This window comes from Oryzias latipes, chromosome 16 (assembly GCF_002234675.1).
Source record: "Oryzias latipes chromosome 16, ASM223467v1".
Taxonomy (NCBI): Eukaryota; Metazoa; Chordata; class Actinopteri; order Beloniformes; family Adrianichthyidae; genus Oryzias; species Oryzias latipes.
Window position 1 is genome coordinate 14,208,947 of NC_019874.2, and position 17,419 is coordinate 14,226,365.

The following is a 17,419-nucleotide window of genomic DNA, read 5'->3' on the forward strand; positions in this document are numbered from 1 at the left end:
AGAGGGGAAAAAACATTTAGTTGCATTTAGAATGATAATAAAAATGCTCTTGTACACAGAAATGACTGGACTCATGGGAGGGGACCACCATGGAGCCTGAGGGGGACCTTTGTGCTCCTGCTCAGTCCAGTGATTCTGCTGCAGAGCACAGTGTTTCTGTCAAAGGCCTCAAAGAGAACTGGCAGAGGTGGTCCAGTGAGCGGCAGGACTACCAGAAGCACAATCCCTTCAGCCATCACACCACACCCGACGGGACAGTTCATCAGAGGGGACAGGAGGATTATGGGAGACCCCTGCAGGGATCCCTGACGGAGCAGCGTGGCAGGGATGCTCAAACGCTCATCAGCAGAGAGGTCCAGGAGCTCTGCCAGGTGATTCGGAGCATCGGAGAGCTGAAGGAAAGAGACGGAACTGGGACGGTCATTACAGTGGAATTTGGGAAGCTGTTTGAGCATTATGTGACTATCTCTAATAAACTGGTGGGAATTCTTTTACGCGCCAGGAAGCAAAGACTGGTACACTTTGAGGGAGAGATGCTTTGGCAGGGGAAGGACGATCATGTAGTTATCACTCTGGAACAATGACCTAGAAAACTCCAATAGGAGAGGATGCCTTTGTTTACATTATAATATCATTTCTATTAACAGATAGCTCAGGAAAACAAACTAAAATCTAGCTGCTATTTAAAATATAAACTAATCTTCACTAGTGAAGTACATCTTAAACACTATTGTGTGTCGGTTTTTGTGCAGTGACAGTGCGAGTATGGAGCCGCCAAAGAACCCCCACAGTGAACACGGACCTGTCTGTGACAGGCGGTCTGGTGCTATAGCATGAACTCCATCCGACTCCTCTGGAGGCATAAGTCACACAAGAGAGATCTCAGAAACAACAGACATCATCTCGCTATTTTGTTTGTTGTCATTAAACTTCATGAACATGTGAAACCAACCAATGCTTTATTTAAACTTGTACTGTAGGTCAAAACTGGCTTAAACAACAAAGCCTGTTGAAATAGTGAAACCAAAGCCGTCGTTTCATGTAACTGAAGATGTCAGCACCAGATGATGTAATTAAACTCCGGAGAGGAGAGGTGGCTGTCCATAAACGTAAAGAGCAGCAGCCATATTTATACTATAAATTCTATTACGCATTCATTTGATCACATTCTCCATGAAAATGTGACGCTAACATGTTTTCAGAAATGAAGGCTTATCCTTTAAAATAAAAGCAATGTTTGACGAGCTTTTAACATGCTGTTAGTCAGAGGAGTTTCTCCAAGTTTAAACATCTCCCATGATTTATCACTCGTTTTAACATTTCCACAGTGTGTAGGCAATTTATCATCTTATTCAGCATTGCAGTTAATTAAAAATATATTTTCATTTACAATATTTTGTCAACTCCTACATTTTAACACACAGTAGGCACTATTGTGTGAAAGTCCCTATTCAGTAAAAGAGCTTAAATTAAATGTAAAAAAAAAAAAAAGTGAAATATGTCAATAATCAGATGCAGATGACTTAAAAGAGTACTACCTCAATGTCCTGCATTCTACTTAAGCTCCTGTTGTGTGGCACTTTACATCTAGGGTCTGTGGATTTTTTTTTTCCCAGCATGCTCTAAGGCTTTAAGGACCAGCCCAACAAATATAGAATTTCCAAAACTATATAAAAATATTTCTTCATTTGAATAAAAAACTTTTCCCCCTATTCTAGTAAACATAAGAAAAACAATGTTTGTGTTTTTTGTTAAATATTAATAATTCATTTTAATCCTATTGGTTTGAAAACATACAACAAACAGTTTAAAGACATTTATTCAATTTAAATCTTTCAAAGTGCCAGTATTTTCATTAGCTAATAAAAAAAAATAAAACAGATTATTATAAGAAAATCACAAATGGAGGAGGAGTAATGTGATCCAAGCCATCATCTAGTGTCTCCTTTTGATGAGAGGATTTCAATCAGCTGGTCCGCCTGCAAAACATCCCCCAAAAAAATGGTAACTGAAAGAAAATATTGCAACTTTGAAAAAGAAAAAACAAATCTATCTGTTGTATTGATATTGTTCCATTCAGCTGCACTGTTGAACCTTAATGAGGGATCTTACGGTGATGAACCAGTAGGAGTTTAGTCTGAAGATGAGCCGAGACATGAAGCCCATTTGACTGGCCGGTGCCAGGACGTGAAGGTGCAGGTGTGTCACCGAGCAGAATGGTGGCCAGTGAAACCCAAACCTGCACACAAAACCCACGTAAATTTAGCATTTTTGACAATTCTTATGTGTGCAGTTCACCACATCATCGCAGTTTTTTCTTTGATAAAAACAAAACAAACAAAAAAGAGTTAGAATGGCTTCATGGATTCAGTAAAATGGGGCAGAAATAGAAAATGTTCCTGGATCTTTGATTGTTTTGTGAGATTAAATAAATAAATAAATAAATATGCTTGTCTGAAGAAAATCTTTCAGAAAACTCCAAATCAATGTGAACTATTTTATAAAACACAAAGTAGTGGCAATTGGCAGATAAACCTTCGTCTTCTGACCCTTTATTCTTTTGGTTTTGACATGGTAAACTTTGGGGTTTTTTGGAAAAATCAAAACAAAAAAAATGCATGCTTTGTTTTCTGCTGAAAATATAAAACTGGCATTAAGAAGAGAATGGCGAGAAACTTCACCAGTTTCTCAGTTTTCACTATCAGCTGCTTTTCTACACTCAAATGAAACTGCTTTTGCAGTTTTAAACAGAGCAAAACCATGAACACATTGCACTCTGACCTAAAGCTCTAAAACATAAGAGATTACTTTTGAAATGATCTCTAAGCTTTGGGTTATACCAGCCATTTCAGAATTGACAAAGCCTTTTGGATAAGAGATGAAACATTTTTTACTTTCAAAAGCAAGTCCAGATGACAACCTTTAAACCTCCTACTGTGATGGAATCGACCTGGATGAATGAGAGTCTTCACTGACGAGCTTTGAGTTATGTTTTTGAACTATTGCCTAAAATGGTGAAACTATAATTAAGAGATCACTGGGATCATTTTACAACAGATCAAAAGATGCTCGCAGTGGAAACTTTATCCATTTGACATTTTACACAGCTTTTTTTTAGTCCTCTGCAACATCTACACTTATCTATGTGGAATGTATTCATAAGACGATATTTTTTAAAGGGTGGTTTTTTTCTTTTCTTTATTTATGTAAAATACATAAGATTTGAAGTTACTTCTGGCAGCGTACACTTTAGCTTACTTATCACGCTTTGGTCGGCAAAAGTAAAAAATCTGCAGAAACGCCTGTCTTTCATTTATTAGTAGACAAAATGGATGATGGGTCTGTGTTTTTACTGTTTTTTAAAATATATTTATTCATTTGGGTATTAGTACACAGTGGCGGTTTTTGATATGGGCGATGTGGGCGGTCGCCCAGGGCGGCACTTCATAGGGGGCGGCATTTGCCGTGCCCGATGCTGTACTACTGTATTCAAAGAGGCTACTATATTCATAGAGGAAGATTTGCGCTTTTAATTTGAAATTGCTTCAGCTGCCGACACTTAACACTTTTAGTTTGACACATCAGACTCTTAAGAATGTCTTCATCCTATTTCCTCTTCACACTTATGGTGCAAAAAAAAAAAAAGATGAAATAACTCAGAGTGAAACAACATAAAACAGGCACATGAAAAGGAATTAGGCAGAACAAACACCCGTGCTCAACCCCATTTTCAACAAAAGCAGGCAATGGGGATTATTTCCCATAATTCTTTGCTCCGACACAGCAGACCCGACGCACACGTGACCACCGCCCTCTGCTGCAAGATGCTTGCGGCCACACCTCTTTGCGGTAGTCTTTGGAGCATAAGTCCAAAAACTCGAGAGGGGGGCGCAACTCGCCGGTGGCTGGGTGAATCACGCTAACAGGTGATTGGGAGAATTTTCTATTTGACAATCAACTCTGGGCCGCAGCTGTGCCTCCCGTCATAGAGACGGAGCCGCGTGTGTCAGAGGGAAGGGGAGGGGGAGGGATTGTTACGGGGGGAGAAGGGAGGAAGCACCCAGGCGCAGAGAGCGAGAGGAGGCAGGAGGTTGCAGGGGAACGGGGGCTTTAATAAACACAACTAAGGACACAAAACCAAAACCACTGCAGACGGCAGGCTAGAAACACTAAACACTCGAAACGGGGAGAGCAGACTAACATACTAACTAACATACTATGGACCAGCCCAGGAGGAAGGGAATGACAAGACTTAAATACATACAGACAACCGAGACACAGGTGAACACAATCAGGAAGGATGGGGAACCAAAGTAAAACTCACAACAAAAACGAAACAGGAAACCCTACAAAATAAAACAAGAAGTTAAACTCAAAACATGCCAGAACAAAAAGGAAACAAACCACAAGGGCAAAGAAACAGAAACTGTAACAGGGGTGCTGGGTGCAGACCATTTTTTATGGATTGAGTTTTTTTGGAGGATTTCTACTGTTGGTGTTGCACAAATTTAGGGAAATGCCAAATATTTTTGGAGTAATCCCACTGATGAATTCTATGATTTAGTCTTTTATGTTTTACAAGACATAAACATATTAATCACAATAATTTTTTTTTTAGATCTAATCCCTCTGATATGTTTCACAAAGACTCACTCAGGACGTCACACATTAAGAAATTATTGCTAAAAATTAAGGAGGTGTCTAGCTTTAAAAAAAAATGCTCTAAAGAATGATAAAAGAGCAAAAAAAAAAAAAACGGAAATATTTGAATTGTAATTTCTTATTAATATTTCCAGGCTTTCTTTGTTTTATTCTGCAGCATGTTTATATTTGTATAATTTTAACAGAATATATTTCTATGGAGAGCAAAATATAACAAGTTATTTAGGGTTTAAGTGTTCCTGTTTTTATGCATATTTATGTTAAAAAAGTTCAGTTTAAAAGGTTTAAAAGTTTAGCTTTAGTGTGTTCAGTAAATGTTTATCTTCTTCGGCCCAAAACCTTAAGCGTGTGTGACTGAGTTTGACCCCCCTGTAATACGAGTCTAGAAAGTGCATGCATTTTTTTATGTAAAATTGCTAAAAAGAAGATAGGGAACACAACAGGATGTTGTCAAATTTTGTATGGGGGCGGGGGGGGGGGGGGGGGCGCCTGTGGGGTTACTCGCCCAGGGAGTAGGTTAGTGTAGAACCGCCACTGTTAGTACATATACTTGCTGAAACTGTTTTTTTTTTTTTTTTTTTTTTTTTACCTTACCTGACATCAGAGAGATCCATCACGTTGTTTTTCTGAAGGATCTCCTTCCCTACGTCCACCAGCCGGTTCACTGGAAAACAAAAGCATATCTAATACTTAATCAATAACTGCCTTTACACACAACTGCAAATCAAACTGAAATAGGATTACTGTAGGACATCAAACCCTTATTTATTTAATAATTGGTTAAAGGGAGTGGAAAGAAGTGAACTTATATAGGCCAACTCCCACCCCTAAAATCTAAACATTTGTCAAAAGGTTCAGTTTCTCTCATCTTTACCTAAAGGCACGTGCTCTTTACTCAGTGATTTGCAGTTTCCCACGTGCTGAGTTGGTACAACCAGGTAATGATGTGGAGCTCCAGGTTTAATGTCTCTGAAACACGAGATCTCTTCATCCTAAAAGGACATGATTGACATTTTTACATAAAGGTCTGTTTTTGTAAATCTGACACAGATTATTTTTTTTTTTTCTGTCTCAGAGGATGAACATGTTTGATGCCACTGACAATCATTCTAATGAAAACATTCGGATCCACACAGGTGTAGCTAGCTAATAGTGAATCGGGATTCTCACGCTGTAAAGCAGCTCTGTCCCCATTTCTCTGTTTACGATCCTGCAGAAGATACACTTCTTTTCGTATCCCACGACCGACTCGCTGTTGTCTTTCGAAGCATTTTCGGTGACTCCTGCCTCCACTCCGGCCATTGCTGCAGCTGGACAAATCCAGACCACAAGAGTCGATACCGGAAATCATCGAGTGCAGGAAAAAGCAATCAAAATGTGAGTCAGTGTTTTGCCGCTAGAGGGCACTGTGGTTTAACTAATTATTGATTCTAACAGATTTTAAGATGAATGCAGCTAACCTGAAACATAATAATAATAATAATAATAATAATAATAATAATAATAATAATAATAATAATAATAATAATAATAATAATAATAATAATAATACAGAAAATATACACCTATGTTTTCCCTAACAGATGACATTCAAACTTTAGTAATTTCTAATAACTTTATTACAAAATACACATTCACTTTATTGATATTTACTTTAATTTTATTGATCAGTCATGAGGTATACAAAATTTTAAGAAAATCTTCTCTGGCATCATCCAGTTTTAAGATTGAAATGATCTCAGTTCTGTTCTGACAACAACATACGGTCCCTGCAGGAATCTAACTAACTAAATAGCAAATATTTTTTTCTGAGACATCATTAATATCGAGTCCTTGTCTCTGAGCAGAACACCATAGCATCTGAGTCCCTGATGCATAAGTGGATTCTCTGTCTCGAAAGTCTGGAATAGGAATCTGGAATATTTCTGAATTGAAACAACAACTCCTTTTTGCAGCAGTTGTGTTTAACTTGTTTACAGGTTTAAATAATATTATTAGCTTTTGTCAACGGATTAATTACATGATGTTGGTATGATAAGGCTCCTTTGACCTTCATTTGTTATACCTGTTAATATAGCACAGATGAGTTGCTTACTGGTACTTTGCAGCAGAATAATAGGTAGTGATGCTCATTTGTTTGCTTCAACTGCTCTGATCTGGCAAACTGATGAAACAATTCAAAGAATTTGGCAAGCAAATATTAGTGGTAAGGTCTGATGTCAGTTATTAAACCCAAAATGAGAAGATGAAAGATTTTTAATGCTTTACTGGAGGCACAGGACACAGATACACATTTTTTTTCTGTGGTCCTGAGAAGGAGTTAGCTGATTCGTGAGGTTTTATTGATGCATAAATAAAATGGCTTTACCCCTTTGAATAGAAAAGGCAAAGTTTTATTGAGGTTTCAAAAATGAAGGACTCTGCACAGCAGGCCCTCATGCACAGTCATACTCAAACCAAAAACATTCACATATACTTTGCTTTATTCTTTTTCTAAAAAATAGTCCTTTATAAAATAAGAAGCTGTCATACAGTAAAATTTTGTGCAATTACAAGCATTTAGATCAGAACAGCAGAGGTTCAATTCTCCAGAAAAAAATAAAAAAACTCACACCAAAGAGTATACAGCAAACTATTTGAAGTGCATCTCTAATTTCTTTTTGCTCTGGTTTGGTTTTTACTTCAGAACCAAACTTTGAATGGCAACTAAGATGGGCTATTTTTAGAACCCAGCTTTAAAACGTAATCATGAAAGCTGATTAGAACACAACAAAATGTAGATACTGCATCGCAAACACAATGCAATGTTGCAGACAAAAAAATTAAACATAAACAAATGAATTAAGGTTAAGAGAACTGAAAAAATAGGTTTCTATTCAAAATGTGCTTCCAGTTGCTGTGGACTTAAAACATACAACAGCTAGTTTGGTCAACCGTACATCATAATGATCTCCTTAACATCCACCTACTTTGCAAAGAGCAAATAGATAAGTTAAAAGCACATGAAACCAATGCGATGGAACCTGCACAGCACCTTTTTCTGAAAAGGTTCACAAAATCGTTTGGGAGTCATGCAAAAGGCTGTTTATCAGAATCCCAAACACATTTTTTTAAACAAAAGTAGTGTCTCGACCTCACATTTTCCCTGAGATCATGAAGTTGAATAACTCCATAAATAGCAGCTTTTTCGCTGGGTAACTATTTTTCAGTCAGTTCTGCACGGTCCAGACCTCGGCATCTTGTACGATGAAGTCTTCATGTGTGGAAAGTGTTGCGTTGTGAAAGGTAGAGCTGGAAAAACTGGCACCGTGGTACAGATCAGCATCCAGCCACAGGGCAAAGCCACCACTGAAAGGTGAGAGAAATCATCATTTATTTTCAAACTCTGTCGCAGTTTTCTTGCATATGAAAAGATGAGGAAACTTAGCTACCATAAGTCAAATCAGAAGAAAAACATTATATGATTACAAATATTTGATTTATTTTCCAATGTTTAGCATTTGACACCAAACGGGGGTCAAACCCCATTGAATCAGTTCTCTCATCTCAAATTGTGCTTAGATAGCAGATCAAATTGCAGCCACAGCTCAACGCTGTTCCATTGAATTTATATTCGGCCCAAATAGTAAACAAATGACAAAATTAAACATTTCTAAACAACTTTAAAGTTATCTCAGAACTAAAGGGGAAGCCAAGAAGAAACCCAAATACTTTTAGCCTAAAATTCCACTGCAAGTATCCACTTGCAATGTTTTGGGATGGTTTTTATTATTATAACATATTAAGTGAGCATATATAGCAACTTACCCTCCTCCACCAATCTGCAGCGATCCCAAGTCTCCACTCACAAAATAAGAGTTTTCTCCACTCCACTTGTACTGCTACAGAAAGTAAGAACACAGGACATTAGAAACTTAAGTCTAAAATCATTACATCTTTATGGATCTCTTAAATCTATTTTGCATTTGATTTGAATTATTTGTACATGAATTTAAGATTTGCTGATGATAAGCTCCTTCAACTGCAGTGTATGTGACCAAAACAAAGCTTTTTTACCTGGAAATCCGGGCTGAAGGTGAACAGAAAGGTTTCCCCGGTGCCGTAGCAGTATTTACTGATTCTAAATGGATCTGAAGAAAACGCCCCAAACACCTGAAATGTTAAGAAACACCAGTTCGTTAGTTAAAGCATGTGTGTTTTTAAGCTAAAAAAAAATCTTGAAGTATTCAGATGCCAACCTTTTTGTGCATGTCTTTGATGACCAGCAGCACTGGGCTGTCCAGACCCGCCATGTTTCTGTAAAGGGTCTTCAGGCTGCTGCCATGGATGGCTGTGCTGTAGACCAGATTCCATCTGTAGCCCTGAGTTCTTGGTGGTAGATGAGTAACAAGCTGTTGGAAAAAAGAAGTGTCGATCAAATTATGCTCTTAAAAAAGCCTCATCAAAGGAACGTCAGAGGCTGAATGATGTAGAATAGTAAAATCGTACTGTTTTCAGGTGATGGTCCTCCAGCAACAGGCTTTGGTCACTCAGGACAGGGAGTTCATTTTCCACCTCCTGAAATTCCTGCTCCTCTTTCTCAAAGTCCTCTAAGTTGCACAAACTAATGTGTTGCTTTGCTTGCTTCACAGTGATAAACTGCAGGGAATAAAATTTGAACACAATTGGTCAGGAAAATTCAAAACTTGTCAGTTTTATTTTCTGATTTTTCTCTTTGCGTGATTGCATTTGTGTGTTGTGTTAAATAATCTAAATGTACTTTTCTTTAGCTGTAGAAATGTGGTTTTTACAACACCAATTTGTCCAGAGAGTACCACATTTCACCAGGAAGTGGCAGTGAAAGACTGTGCATGTACTTCACTGTATTTCCTCTAAATGGCGGAAAACGTGCGGAAAAGAAAGCCACGTTTCCCTGTCTCATAAGTTTATTTTTGCATTTCATATAGCTTCTTACAGGTGGTATCCGCTGATACCAGCAACATTTGCATCTTACATGTATAAATAAACAAGGATGTTTAGATAGTGTTTTTTTCTTCCATAAGTGGTATGCAATTTAAAAAAAAGTATTTTTTATGTAACAGTTGTAAAGTTTACCTTATTTTCTTTCATTTGTGGCATGTTATTTAGAGACGATGCATAGATAAAGAATTAAAATCAAGGCTGCCTCACAGCTCAAAGAGGCTCCAGATGTTGAATGATTCACAAACAGCAAGTTTCCCACACAAAGCACATAAAGTCTGCAAGTTTCATAATCTCACCTTAACATATGGCTCCACACAGTCACTAGCACGAAACAGGACCATCACATTCTCCAGCATTATCTTCATAGCTCCTTCTATCTCTACAGTAAACCAGTAGAAAAAGTCCTCCATGCCTGCCCCATCCAGGCAGCAGGGGTTATAAACCCTCATGAGTTTTTTTTTTCACTTTCACATAGTGGAAACTTGAGCGGGAAGATGTGCTGTGGTTGCACCCGCCTTAGGGGCATACTTACAAAGATTCAAGGAGGAAAGAGGATGTCCTTATATGGGCAGTAGGACATTCCTCACAAAGATGTGAATGTTGGTCCTTAAAACTCACCTCCCAGTTGTTTGCAGCTTTGAGGTTGTTGTTCAGCTGGCTGAATAGGCCATTGATCACATTCTTGTCGGCAAAGAAGCGATTTTTATATTTTTTCCTGAAGTGCTGAGCCCGGCAGTGCTTTTTCATGAAGAAGGGGTAGAGGTGATCGACTCTGCAGGGGATTAGAAAACAATGTAAAAGATAACCACATGTGTTTACTTGACTGCAGAGTGAAATGGGAATTTCCAACACATTTTGCTTTGATTTACTTTTTTTTTTTTTTGTCTCTTAAATGTCACAAATTCTTTCTTTCAGTCAAGACAGGAAATATTTGAGAGTAAAATCAGTTGGAAACAGCATTTAAATATATAAAATGTTTGTAGGAGGCCAACATTTTATTGTGCTAACCCAGGATACTTACATATGGAGACAAAAAAATAGATGAAAATAAGACTGTTTTAGATTTTCTTTAATTTCTCTTGAGAGTAAAATTTGTTGTAGGACTTGAGACATCTCTAATACAGAATAATTGGAATTTCTTTGGGTTTTTCAAATGAAAATAAACAAAATTAAAATTTAGAAGACTTTTGTTTTAACCATTTTCTGTATGTTCCATTCGTTAAAGTACCGTATTGCTTTATTAATACTAAAAGCATTGCACTGTTTATCTCTTTTTTCTGTCATTCCTCTATTTTTTTTAAAATCCTTCTTCTGATAATCTCTTTAACTTTCAGCTAAACAAAATAATTTCACAAAAGGGTACATTTAAATTTCTCCAAAACATCATTTCTTTTACTTACTCTCCAACGCTGTAGGCAACTCCCATGACTGAAGACGTAGGTGATGGCAGACTGCAGACAATAGACGTGTGGAGTTGGGGGGACAGTGCTGTAGATTTCTGTTTTAAGTCTCCATCCCTGCTTTTTATAGGAGTGGCTCTTTCTTTAAGAGAAGCTACTTGACTATTAACCCTCCCCCTCCCAGGTAACGGCTCCAGAAAATCCATATTCTAGCAAAGATTTCACAAGGGAGTGCAAGAGACAAGGCTGGTGACACATTAACCTGACCTCCTCTGGGACCTTGTTGAAGTCAGAATAGATTTCAAGATATTGCAGTGTCAACTTAAAGCTCTGTGACATAAAAAAGTGACTTAATGCAAAGATAAAGGCCTGAATGTAGGCATTCTTCTTTATATGCTTTGATGCCTCATTGGACGACCATACTTCTGCTTCTTATCTCATTATTGGTACAGAGTACTGCTGCTGGAGTATTGCTTTTTCCAAACACATCAACTGTGCTTTTACACAATCAGTCCTCTCTACTTGTTTTCCCTTAGTCAGATCTCTCTTTACAGTGTTTTGGACATAACCCATAAGAACCCAAACCAAATTTTCCTTCAAATGAAAATTAAATGGGACATACCACAAACAGAGTGGACCACAGAACACATTTTTGATAGTGTCTTGTAACAAGCTTCACATCTTACAAATCACACAAACACAAGTTCATGTTATTACTGCACATCTAAAGGACAAGATGTGGCACATTTCTTTAATGAAACATTCCTCATTAACACATTGTTCTTGTTTTTTCTTTTTCCTTTTTAGTGCATCACTGTAATGCTCTCCTTTTGTTTCTCATGGAGAGAAGCTTCTCACCACTTCCGGGTGTTTCTGGGGTTACCCTGAGCAATCCCCTTTGATGGCTTTGATTAATGTTAATGTTGATCACACAAAGACAAAAGCATACTCTTATTTTACATGCTCGCATTGTCGCAGACCTTTGTCCCAAAAGTATCCAGCTCATCAACATGTCTTTCTATCAGGCCTTAATATCAAGATCTAATCAGAATTCCAAAGCTTGATTACAGTGAAAAGAAATAATGTTCAACACCAATCATTTAAACTTGATCAGTCATCATACCGTCTCTTATACTCACACTACTATTTCAACAGTGTATTATCTGTTGTTTCTATCAAGAGTTGTTAGGAGTACAGAGTAAGGACAAACAAACAAGCTACTCATTAAGTCCAAATCAACCAAGTGTACTAAGTTTGTTGAGTCAGTAATCCTATTTGTGTGAGCTGATTCTGTGAGAGGGTGTTATTTCCTCCATGTTTTTCTGCCCTTTACCGGTATAAAAAATGTATTGAAAACATCTTATGAGCTGAACACACCAAAAACTGATGAAATGTGCCAGAGACAGAGTGTCAATGACAAGAGCTGGTGCACAAGCGCCACAGCAGGCCACTTCTGTAAAGACGTCCTGGGGTCAACAGTCATCCTTTGGGGTTTGGGAGAAGTAGGAGGGAGATAATCAATCTTAGACAGTGTGTCTTGCGTCACTCAGAACAGATCAATAGGACACTAAAACACATGGACACATATGCAGATACAAGGAGATATGTAGTGCATAAAAAAAGGAATTTTTTTTTGTTTTCCTACAAGCACTGGATAATTATGTCAGTCTTGCATGTGCATTTATAATTTTTTTTCCAATCTAGTTGATGTAAAGATTTTTTAGCAAAAGTCTGAGGTCATCCAAAACGCGGGTCATTCAGCCGTCCAAAGAATTCTTGATTATTAATGTGTGATGAAATCATATTTGCTTTACACTTGTCATCTCAGATTACTGTTACTTGAAATGTCTTTAATACTTTGCTCTTAATTTTTTTTGTTTTTGTTTTTTTGAGAACAGCAGGTTTACCGGTAATTTGACTGTGTTTCTAAGGAAAATAACTTGAGCTAATGAGTGCTTAGGCATGCCTTTGTCTGTTTCTTGGCAGCTGTTTCTGCTTCAGCTGCTCCACCCGTTCCAGTAAAGTCTGACTGTGTGCTCCATGATTGCAGCCTGGCAGAAGTTGGGTCCACAAAAATCCACATAGGATTTTTTCAAAACTGTTACAGCTTTTTGCATCATTGAAATAGTACATCAAAGCTTCCTATACTGTGACTCACGTTGGTGCCGATAAGCAACACCTTTAACAACCACTTTACACAGTTTCTCGTTTTTTGCTTCAACCTTCCATTCTCACCACTAAAACATTAACATCCGTCAGAGAAGCCTCAGAAGCTTCCATCTGTGTTCCTACTTGTTTGGATTGGATCACTGTTAAAAAATGCTGTACTTGCAACTCCTTGAACATTAGCTGGGGCAATTGTAACGCTTTGTAACATTTGCCCCTGATAAAGGTGGTCATGTTTTCACAAATTTCTTTTTATATTAGCTTTGGTATTTGTTGTTGTAAAATTCATCAAACAAACCTGAAAGTATATTTTTAAATATATAAAAATGACAGCCATATCTCGATCACATATTTGCCAAGTAAAAAAATATATATATTAGACAGTCTAAAATTTTACTTACCTGCCCAAAAAGAAATTGATATTTTGGGGGTAGAATGTGACATGAAATGCTAAATCTGCTTGCATTCAAACAGCATGTGAAGGTATGAAATGAGCATGCTTGGAGTTGGGAACTTTTGTTACAGTTGACCCTGGTCTCCCCCTACGTTTTTTGTTTTTCTAATTTGAGCTGGCATCTGGAATTGAGTCCTTCATTCCACAAATTTTATGCACAAACACCAAGAAAATTCTGGAGTGACAGCTGTTTTTACCTTTTTCAACAAATGTCTGGAGTTATGCAGTGTAGCGACTTTAAGGCTTGACCAGTCGCAGGAAGTGCTAAGGCAGATCAACTGTTTGTAATGCATACAAATAAATGAATACTCCTTGGCCAACAAATTCCTTACATTTATTACTGAACAAAAAAATGTATAACAGCAACAAAACAAAATCTTTCCAAGGTTTATTACTATCTCATTTTTAGGTAAATGTGTGAAACGAAGCGGTCAACAAAAATACTGGCACTTGCTCTCGCTCTCCATACACAAACCACTAAAGAAAAACTCCTGCAGGTGAATAAGGTGAAAAGGTGCACTAAATCCCTCCCCCTGATATTGTGCACTTTGGAAAACAATGGGGGCTATATGCAGAGTCCTGCCTAATTCCAATGCCTTTAGCAGGAGTGAACATATCTCTGCAAAACCTGTGAGTGAACTGCTTGTGCAAGATCAAAGAATCTATATTTACATTATTAACCTCATGCTAAACTTAACTGTTGCAACAAATTTGTTGAGAACCCTCTTGAGAATTACTTTGTTTTCAAAAGATTCAGAAAAAGTAACAGAAAAAAATATTTTTATTGTTACTGTCCCATCCAGTTTTAGGCAAGGTTTGTCACAAGTTCTATTTTTAGTATACATGTTGCTGGTTATTCAAAATAATCTAATGCAATCTTTGATTTTTGATTGTAATTTTATGTCACTCAGATTTCCAAACATGTCATCAACTTCCACTGAAGTGTTGCTATTTCCCATTTTTCCAACCCGTGAGCATATTTGATCCTACAAAATGTGGTGTTTGAACATCTCTTTGAAATATAGGAGCCTTGCTTTACATAGTTCTTCAAAGCAAATTCCCAGAATTCAATATAACCCTAAATGATCTTTGGCACAGAGGAAATGCTAAAATGTATGCAGGTATGTCCCATTTGTTGCCTTTTCATAAGCATATTACTCATAACCAAATATTATTACACATTCTTTGCAAAGTGATATTGTTTAGACTTAAATGAGTGACACATATTCCGTCAAAAAATGTTTAAATATCAAACTCACGTTAGTGTCAAGAATCAAGAAAAAAACTGTGTAAACATGTCTTTATGTTCCAAGGTATGATGTATTTAGTGAGGAATGAGGGTCCTCCATGTCATTGAACAGGGAAAGCATAAAGCACTTTGTAAAAATATGTCAAGCATGGTTTTAGGACCTGCAAAAATGTCTGTTATTTAATATGCAAAAGCCTTCTCTTACACAGCACACTTTACTATTGAAAAAATCAAATAAATACATAAACACAAAGTCAATCAAATTTAGTAAAAGATCAAAAAGAGACTGTCCAAGCTACCAAAATGTCATCAAAGCATGAGTAAATACAGCACGTCTGCAGCTTTTTTTTCTTTAAAGTTGACACATTTTCAGGACCAGAAAGTGATTGCAGAGATTTGACCTGCATGGTAACACCAAAAAAGCAAACAAGAATGGACAAGAATTATGAAAATATAGCAGTTTAAAATCAAGAGTCAGATAATCAGATGATTGAAAGAACTCAGTTTTCTATCGGAAGAATCTCATTCAATGTGACTCTTAAAATGAAAATACATCTGGTTCTTGCATAAACTGCATGTTCAATCATGCTGAGACATAGATTATCTGCAATCTCAAAGTCCTACAACACTTACTGCTTAAAGTGAATACGTGTCCATGCTAATGGTATGAAAAAGTTCCCTCTTCACTCTCAAAAGTTGCCTTTTTATGTTAGAGAATTGTTCTCTTCCACGTTTTTCCTGACTTGAGGCTACAAACATTGATCAACTGTAACGCTAAGTAGTGGCAGAAATGAGCATTCGTCAGAACCTTTGCTGTTCATAAATGGTTCCATCAAAGTGAAGGCGTTGCTCTGCTGGCAAGAAGCAGTCTGTAAAACTGGAAAATGAATCAATAAATTTGTTTAAATCTACGTGGCAACAAAATTCTATTTTAACATTCTACGTGCATTTATGTGTGCAAAAAAGAATTAAAAGAAAATCTTTTTAAAACAAAAATCTCTTAAAATAACGTACGATTAATCTATCGGCCTTTAGTCCAGTTTTTGGCACTGTATAAATAACGGGTGAGGTCAAAATAATTGATGTTACTGTAATGTAATTATTGGCTACAACAGGTCAAATCAAGTACCAAAGTTAATCTAAAATTTAAAATCTGGTTTGCACTTGATTTTTGACTGCTTGCTTTAGCATTGGATCACAGGGGACAAAGATAAAGACAAACGTTTAAAGTGTAAAATGAAACCTTTTGAACTTTGTATACAAGATTCCGCTTTTTGTCCTCTTATTATTTTTTGCCCTCTGTTACCGTGCTCCACACTAGCTGGTAGCCGTCCTACATGGTTAGGGAGCCGAAAGTTGTAGACCCCTGGACAAGATCTTTCTTTAAATTGAAAACTGTACAGTGACACTTTCATGTTTAATAATGTAACAGGTTTTGCAACATTTACTAATAGTATTTTTGAATGCACAAAGACTCTTTTGGGTTAGTAACAGTAAAGTCTGTAATCAATTCACTAGAAGAGCACAGAAAAATGAAAAAAAGCATGCAAATGAATTGTCAGAAATTGCCTTGAACATCAAAACAAATGTGGCTTCCTCCCTTCACTGGAAATTGTAAGGGGGGGGGGAATACTGTATGTGGAAGTTCTTACTCATATCTAATATAAACAGTTCCATCTAAAATGCATAAAAGATAATCAAAAACTGTACTACACTGTGTGTGGAGTAATTAACCTTTGTCAATGTGGATTAACACAATAACATAAGGATTGTGAATTTGAGCTGCTTGAGCACTTTCTGCACTTTATGTGGTATCACAGAGAAAATTCCAAATTAAACTAGATCCTTCTCAACAATTAGTTGTGAGAATCTCAGTAGATTATTTTATGTCTGTGTGTGCATGCATTTACATTCAAACAGGAATTGGAAATTTCTTAACACAACGATCATGCCAAACAATTGGGGATTATTATTGCAACTTTTCTAGAAAAGCAACAGCTTGGAGTCTGAAATTGCTAAAAAAAAAAAGAAGTCCAAATTTGTTGTGTGTCGCATTCATGATAATTTAGAGAAAAACCTTCCCACATTATTTGAATGTCCTAAAGCTATCAGCTCTAGGATCTTCAGCGGCCACGTTCAGCTTACAACATTCAGACTTGCATTATCGGAAGTAATGCTATTTGTGTAGTTAGTTAAAATATTTGTTACTGCTGAGGTCTATGGTATGCTGACCTCATTTTGTCGCTTGTTATGGGGGTTTTGGAAATAAAATAAATAGAACCATTGCGTGGTGTGTCGTGTAAGAGCCGCATCCTGTGTGTGTGTGAACAGGAAACCCCTCAGAATTTCATTGCACATTTTCCCAGACCTGATATGAAACTAAACCATGAACTGCCAGGGCTGTTTACTCCACTTTATTTTGTTTAGTAAAATACTGTAAAATATTGGTTCTTCACCACAAGCAATATCAAACTAGTTCTCAGATTGTAGTTTATTTCACAAATATAAAGATAAATACATAATAAA

The 17,419-nt window shown here is 37.0% G+C and overlaps 2 protein-coding genes across 3 annotated transcripts; both read right to left on the reverse strand.

Moving 5' to 3' along the window:
• Positions 1 to 1,744: 1,744 nt before the first annotated feature.
• On the reverse strand, positions 1,745 to 6,018 carry hint3 (histidine triad nucleotide binding protein 3). The gene is made up of 5 exons (XM_023964336.1): positions 5,833 to 6,018; positions 5,537 to 5,654; positions 5,257 to 5,326; positions 2,113 to 2,239; positions 1,745 to 1,979 (listed from the first exon to the last, which is right to left on the reverse strand). The coding sequence occupies exons 1-5, from the start codon at positions 5,962 to 5,964 to the stop codon at positions 1,932 to 1,934; spliced, it is 495 nt and encodes a 164-aa protein (XP_023820104.1). The 5' UTR covers positions 5,965 to 6,018; the 3' UTR covers positions 1,745 to 1,931.
• A 1,015-nt stretch (positions 6,019 to 7,033) lies between these two features.
• LOC101166493 (TLD domain-containing protein 2-like) lies at positions 7,034 to 11,131 on the reverse strand. Of its 2 annotated transcripts, XM_011485063.3 has the most exons (7): positions 11,025 to 11,131; positions 10,243 to 10,396; positions 9,151 to 9,300; positions 8,901 to 9,053; positions 8,719 to 8,814; positions 8,470 to 8,543; positions 7,034 to 8,010 (listed from the first exon to the last, which is right to left on the reverse strand). In XM_011485063.3, the coding sequence occupies exons 1-7, from the start codon at positions 11,048 to 11,050 to the stop codon at positions 7,872 to 7,874; spliced, it is 792 nt and encodes a 263-aa protein (XP_011483365.1). In that variant the 5' UTR covers positions 11,051 to 11,131; the 3' UTR covers positions 7,034 to 7,871. The 2 variants fall into 2 exon arrangements, with proteins under 2 accessions (XP_011483365.1, XP_020565711.1); XM_020710052.2 differs by lacking the exons at positions 10,243 to 10,396; positions 11,025 to 11,131 and adding an exon at positions 9,921 to 10,213.
• Between the last annotated feature and the right edge of the window lie 6,288 nt (positions 11,132 to 17,419).